This window comes from Varanus komodoensis, unplaced genomic scaffold (genome assembly GCF_004798865.1).
Source record: "Varanus komodoensis strain SLA01 unplaced genomic scaffold, ASM479886v1 scaffold40, whole genome shotgun sequence".
Taxonomy (NCBI): Eukaryota; Metazoa; Chordata; class Lepidosauria; order Squamata; family Varanidae; genus Varanus; species Varanus komodoensis.
The window spans coordinates 4,335,367-4,342,474 of NW_025335942.1; the positions used below are offsets into that span (position 1 = coordinate 4,335,367).

The window sequence follows — 7,108 nt, forward strand, 5'->3', positions numbered from 1 at the left end:
GTGCATATAGAACAGTCTTTACTATCATTAACTCAGACGGCCTTCCTTCTACATGCATGCTGATCATCAGTTAGTTTTAGTTAGCTACAGTGCTAACTATATGCTAAAGGCCGATAGCACAATCCTAGGTATGTCTACTCAGAAGTAAGTCTCACCAAATTGAATGGGACTTGCTCACAGGTAAGTAGGCATAGGATTGCTGCCTGAATAAATTAACTCAGAGTGAAATTTATATATGAAAATGAAAAAAGAAGCCAGCAACTTGTTGTAGACTAATCTGATTTTATTTACAATTAAAGATATAAATTAGTAAAGAATTCTCGTTAAACAACGAGGGATTGTATAACCATCAATGTCTCAAATAAAAACCAGGCATAATTTATTTACAAAAGAGTTGGGATTCCATTGCAATACAACTTGCATAAATTACTAGAAGCTTTTATATCATTACAAAAATAAATATCAAATTTGTTTCCACTTTGTAAGTACTCAAGTTCCTCGGTCACGGTTTCTTTAAGTAATTCCTACTGGTTGATCTTTTACAAAGAGTTTGTACAATAAATCCTATCACACCTACAGAATATAGATATATATAGTTATATATATACCGTGGCAATGAAGTGATCAATTCCAAATATCCTGAGAAAAGACAGATTTGCTTTTTTAAAAATTTCTTGTTTAGTCACGCATACACTGGGGAAAACTAGGACTATACCAGCAAACTCACATAATGTCCAAGAACATTCTGCTTTAATAATTAGACAACGTCTGTAGATTTGAGTGTGCTCTGTGGTCTTCTTTTATACAGTGGCACAAGATGGGATTCAGATTTAGAGTTTTGTTAGAGATAGAGATATAGATAGATTAACTTGGGGAGAGATGATAGCTTGCTGACTTTTCTCAAAGCAATTGTGACACCTACCTGCAGACCAAGGAAAACACCAAATCATCTACCATCTTTCAGTTACATGTGGAGGGTTAAACTGACGGCAAGCTAAAATGCTCATTCTCCTTTGGCACAGGAGGCTGTGTTGGTTTTGATGTTGTTATTTTTGAGGGAGTGAGAAATACTCGGCCACAAGGTTTTATTCATTCCTAACTGTAGCAGCTATCTGGAAAAACATGGGGACACAGAGGTAATTCATGCAGACAGTCCCTGGAATTCGGCCCAGATTTATTTCATTGTCCATCTCTGCTGTTTGAAATGTATATGAGCAGAGTAAATAAACGAGCTTCTTATTTTTAATGCAGGTTTCTTAGAATTTCCAGTTTATAGCGATGTGTTAAAGTGCACTCCAGCAGGACTTTCTTCTGAATGCCCCACTGGAAAGAAATAAGGGCGGTTATATTCTCCCACCTTTTATTTGATATGCTGATATACATTTCAAACCATGGAGAAAGACAATGAGTTGAATTCTGGCTGGCTTCCAAAGGGGACAGCCCCTCCACGATTCACTGCATTGGGGTCTTACGAGGGAGAACCTCCACCTAGACTGTGTCCTTTGCAAATCATAACTCGGAGGATATGGAGAAGCATTGAAATGGAAATATTCCTTTAAAACATCAGAGCTTAAAAAGTCCGCGGGAGTGGTGTGTGAGAAACAACCGAACTGATTTCTCAAATTTAAAAAGGAAAAAAGAAACCCGGAAGGATGGAAATACAGTACGCTTTTCTTCTTAATCATGCTCTTTGGTAATGGAGCAAGAATTTAACATGAAGCACATTTACAGGCTGGGCAATATGTCTCAGGAGCTAATGCCAAATGATCTTCCCGAGCATAAAGGAGAACGGAGGAGAGGGAGAACGAAGCTGGATACACTTACTTGCCTGGCTGCGGTGTGACTGCGCTTCTATAGGAAGGGCTGGATCGCGACTGAGCAGCCTTCAACAGGGTCTGTCAAGAGAGAGCGTCGGTTAGTCACCCTGCGCTGCTGGCGAACGAGATCATGCGCCCGGCTCGGCCTTGCTCGCCCGCCCGCCCGCCCGCTCGCCACGCAAACCCTGCAGCCAAGGCCGGTCCCGACTCGGCTCGAGCGCTTCTCCGCCGGCTGGGGACTGCAGGGGCAGGGCGATTCATTCTGGACCAGCGCTCCGAAGGCGTTTTTGTTTCCCGAAAACTAGGACGGGTAGGCACTGGGGTGACACAGGCACCGGGCGCTGCGACCCCAGGCATGCGCCACTGAAAATACTCTTGTCTTGCAGCCCTTCTCTCGGTAGCCAGTTCCACTGAACTCGGTAGGGGCTGTTTCTCGGTAGGTGCGCAGAGGTTCTCTGTCCCGTTTATCCCAACGGAATTCCCTTCCGGGTGCATTTTCTTAGGAACAAGCTTTCTGGATTGTTTGCTTCCTTTTTTGCACTGTGATTTTTCCTCCCCAAACTGAAACTGTTCTTCTCTGGGCATATTAACTATTCCTATACATGCAGCAAAGCATATATTGTCTCTGTATTTTGTATCTTCCCCTCTCACAACAACAAAAACACCAGCAATTCAGTGCTTTTATCATAGTTTCCGAATGCCTTTTAGCTGAAGTGTTTACAACTTAGATGCTGGATTATTTCATGCATTTGTTTTTAAACTATGTTTTTAATTATGTGTAATTAAAAGCTTATTTTGGAAGGATTTGTTTACATTCCCTTCCTAATCAGAATTACTGGAAGGTTAATCCCATTGTCTTCGGCAAAGACTTTTTCTAAGAGAGACCTAGTTAAAATCACAGCTGCGGCCGGAATCCTGCGAGCGTCAAGAGATGGCTTTTTTAAAAATGCGAACAAAGAACGTGCAGGACCAAGGAATCTCAAGTGGCTAAAGGCACACTGGGCCGCAGCTTCCTTAAAATAAAAAAAGAGTTTCGCAGCTCAAAATTGCCGGAAAGATCCCTCGAAGCCCTCCTTCCTTTCACCGGCACGTCGCACAACCATTTCGCGGTCAACTTTGGGATGCCGGCTCCCCGGCTCCCCTCCCTCTCCAGCCCCGAACGGGAAGCCTCCCTCCCGCCCCCAGAAGGCGGAACAGCGAGGCGCCGCCGCTTACCTTTCTTGGGGTCCGAGCTCGGGGGCTTGTAGTGCTGTTCTACGTGGCTGGCGATGGATTTCAAGGCGCTCTCCGAGCCCGGCTTCTGCGCCAGGCTGCCGCTGCTTATCACAGTCTGAGCGAGTCCTTCTGTTGAGGCCACAGAGGCCGAGTTGTACCTCAAGATGCCCTGGCCCTGGAGGGCATTGAAGTTCCCGTAATTTGTGTAATTGCTATAAAAAGGCGAGGTGTAGTAGATGTGCCTGCCCAGCAGTGAGGAGGGCGAGTAGGCAGCGTTGTGGGGGGCGGAGGGCGGTGGGGCGGCCGGCTGGCAGCTCTGCCCCAGGCCGAGGTGCGGGTGGTGGGGGTGCTTAAGGTCCGAGGTGGCGATCTCCGCCAGCGACCACAGCTTGGGCTTGCTGGCCTGCGTGGCCTGCGAGGCCGCCGACGGAGGCATCCGGGCGTCCAGGGCGGCTTTGTTGGCGTTCCGGGGGGAGTCCTCGCCATGGGGGTGGCCCAGGAGAGGCGCTTCCACCCCGGTGAGCGGGGAGGAGGTGACGGGCTTGGCGGGGAGGCCTCGCTCGGCCTCCTCCTCCTCGTCGTCCTCCTCCTCGTCCTCCACATCGTCCTCGTCTTCCCCAGTCTCCTCGTACTTGTCCTTGCATTCCGAGCCGGACTCGCACAGCCTGTCTCCGGACCTGCAAGGGGCCTTTTCGCCGTCGGATTCGGCCGAGCAGGAGTGGTCAGTCAGGCAGTCCACTTGCAAGCTGATCCCTGGAGTGGAGAACCGGGGCAACAGTCAAGGCAACCTGGCAGCAGAGGAGTGGCGCCTCCGACGCCAGAGCCTCCCCTTTCCCCCGAAAAACACACCGGGACCAGAGGCCTTTGGTCTCTGATTAGCATTCCGAGACACACGCTCAGCCCTCTCCCCACCCTCACCCCACCTCCCTGCAGGGGCGCCCTCCTTGGTGGCCGGGCGGCCTGCTCCCTTCGCCCCCTGCCTCAGCCCGGCCGGAGGCCTTTGCTCCGCGGAGAGCTCAGGCGCAAGCCGAGAAGGGGCCTTCCCGCGCAGCCCCTCCCGGCATTACTTAGGAATGGGCCTGGCCTGCTTCCCAGGGCTGTCCAGAGAATGTCGGAGACAACGCGCCCGAAGCGCGCTGGATGCTTGACCAGAGCCCACGTTATGGTGGCTTCCCGCTTGTTCGAAGGAAGCGGAGCAGCTAGCTCGGCCCTTGCAGGGTAGACCGCTCGGCTGAGAGCCGCTCCTCTGCTGTGCTTTAGAGGGAAAGCAGGAGCGCTGCGCTGTCCCTAGGGACGGAGGAGGCCTCTCCCCCATAGAGGGCCCGCTGGTGCAATCGCGGGCCTGGGGGAAAGCCCCCCACCAGCCCACAAGCCACCCCACACGCCTTCCCAGGAGGGAGCCCCGCCGGCGCCCGAGGCGAGCGTGCGGGGATGGGGGCAGGCTGCGCGGCCACTCCAGGCCCGCTCCGCTCTCACCTTCATCCTCCGCCGAGGCTTCGTGGCTGTCCTGCCCTTTGTCCGAGAGCGTCTCCTCCTTGGCCCGCACCCCCGCGCCGTCCCCTTCCAGGTCCTCGTCCTCGTCCTCGCTCTTGTTCCGGGGCGCCCAGGTCATCTTGTTCTCCTTCTTGAGCCGCCGCCGGGCGTTGGCGAACCAGGTGGAGACCTGCGTGAGGGTCATCTTGGTGATGATGGCCAGCATGATCTTCTCGCCCTTGGTCGGGTACGGGTTCTTGCGGTGCTCCTGCAGCCAGGCCTTCAGCGTGGCCGTGGCGTCCCGCGTGGCGTTCTTCCGGTAAGCGGGGTCGTTCAGCTGGTAGGGGTAGGCAGGGCTGCCGTACGGGTGGTAGCTGATGGCCCCGCTCATCCCCGTCGTGTGGGCGTCGTACGGGGAGCCCTGCTGTGCACAAGAGGAGCCAGGTGTTAGCCGTTTCCCGCAGCCAGATGTCTGCACAGCAGCGCTGGCCCTTCCGCATCGGTCACTCGCACCGCACCGCATCGCATCGCCCCGGAAATAACACACACGGTATTTCTTCGCGGACAAACTGCACGTCCCCACGTTATTTCTCCAAACGCACACACGGAGCAAACCGGACTGGGCTTCTCGCCTCCCCCACCAAAAATGCTGCCAGTTATGCCTATTCGTTTCTATCTAGCGCAATTCGAGGCGGCCTTTTCCCCCCTTCGAGGTCCTACAGGTAGTTCCTTACTCTCGTCCCACTTTTCCGCTCCTCCTCCGCTGGTGCTTACGAGAATATTTCCCCTCTTGCCGCGGCGGGGGGAAGGCGAGAGGCAACGGAACCCCCCACTTAGCAATTCACTCCGCTAATGCATCGCAAATCCAATTTGCAAACCAGAAGATATGCACCGTTTCGAATTGGTCAAATGCGATATAATTAGCATTTTAATTCACCCTTTAAACGTTTAAATTGCGCTGATTTAAAGTCTGCATAATATGAGGCAGCGGAGAGAGATAGGGGGCAGGCGGGCGGGGGTGGGGTGAGTTGAGCCGCTCGATAACTTTCAAGCCGGTTCTGGAAGCGAAGGCGCTCAGCGTTTAGCGAGCATTCTTGGATCAGCCCCGAAGCACTCGCGGCTGCTTCCCTCCCGCCACGAGAAAGCCAAACAGGAGCGCTGGAGCTCGGCCCCCATTATCCTAAATAAAGGTCGCCAGCCCGAGAGAAAGGGAGGCGGCGGCGGGGCGGGGGGAGGAGGAAAGGCACTCCAGGCAAGGGCGCTCGATCTGATATCTCTTGTGTACTGAAAGAAAACGGTCCCTTCGCCCCACTTTCCCGGAACTGGTTGTCGCGGCTGTCTTTAATCCGTCCCGGTCTGCCGTGCCGGCAGAACGCGCTCGGTCGCCGGCCCCGGCGCACTCCGAAGGGCTCGGGGAGGCTTGGAGGCGCGTCCCGAGCCGCGTCCGAGAAGGCAACGCGCCGCCCCCCGCCTCCGGGCAGCCCTCGCCCGCCCGCCCGCCCGCCGGCAGCCGGATTTCTGCAGGCGGGCTTCCCGCACGGGGAGGGAGAAAAGTGCGAGAAGGGGAGACGAGTCGGGCGGTAAGCGAAGCAGCGGGCGAGGGAAACGTGCGAGTGGGGAACGCAAGGAGAGCGCAGGAATCGGGGACGGAGAGAGGAGAGGCCGGGCGGGGAGATGAATGAAGGGGCGCAGGAAAGTCCGGACAGCTGGGGAGGAGGAGGGAAGCAGGGAAGGGGACTGCGCGAAAGGGAGAGGCGAGATCCGCGCACGCAGGGCGCACAGAGGCGAGCTTTGAGGGACAGCGATGCCCGCCCGCCCGCCCGCCCCGGCTCGGGTGCTTAACGCGGGTCGCCCGGCGCCGAACGTGGGCAGCCACGGAGGCGCGAGCGCGGAGCGATGGACGAGGAAGAGGAGGGCGGGGATGAAGATGGAGGCGGCGGGCTGGCGCCGCGGCGGCGTCTGGCCGGCTCGCTCGCGCTACCCACCATGTAGGAGGGGAATCCCGAGGCCGGGTCGGTGGAGTACTGGAGCGGGCTGCTGAAGCCGGTGGCGGCCGCCTGGGCGGTGAACGCCGCGGATCCGGGGTACGGGCTGAACGCCGAGCCCGAGGAAGACCTGGCCAGCTCCTCGCTCCGCGGCGCCGCCAGCGCCGACGCCCCGTACGCCGGGCACGAGTAGAGCGCCAGCGAGCCCGGGGGCTGGTACAGGTAGCCCTGAGGGTAGGACATGGCTGGCGGGCTGGCGGGCTGGCCGGCCGACTGGCGGCGGGCGGCGGGCGGCGGGCGGCAGGAGCGGCGGAGGCGGGGGCGGGGGCGGGGGCCGGGGCTGCGCCGGCTGGGAGGAGGCGGAGGCGCAGGAAGAGGAGGAGGAGGAGGAGAGGGAGAGGGAGAGGGAGAAGGAGGGAGGGCGGCCGGCGCTTCGGCTTCAGCCGCCGCCGCCGCCGCCGCCGGGAGCTCCGCCGGCGAGGCGCTCACAGCGCGCCCTCCATGGGCGGGAGGCGCGGAGCCAGAAGGGCGGCCGGGCGCGGGTGCTCCTCCGGGGCGCTCTCCGCGTCCTCCGCCGCCTCCGCTCCCACGCCGGAGTCACCCGCTGCGGCAGCGCGG

General features: G+C 57.0%; 1 protein-coding gene across 1 annotated transcript; it reads right to left on the reverse strand.

Annotated features, from left to right (window-relative positions):
• Positions 1-505: 505 nt before the first annotated feature.
• Positions 506-6,733, reverse strand: IRX2 (iroquois homeobox 2). The gene is made up of 5 exons (XM_044442941.1): positions 6,491-6,733; positions 4,509-4,926; positions 3,033-3,785; positions 1,825-1,895; positions 506-573 (listed from the first exon to the last, which is right to left on the reverse strand). The coding sequence occupies exons 1-4, from the start codon at positions 6,731-6,733 to the stop codon at positions 1,852-1,854; spliced, it is 1,458 nt and encodes a 485-aa protein (XP_044298876.1). The 3' UTR covers positions 506-573; positions 1,825-1,851.
• Between the last annotated feature and the right edge of the window lie 375 nt (positions 6,734-7,108).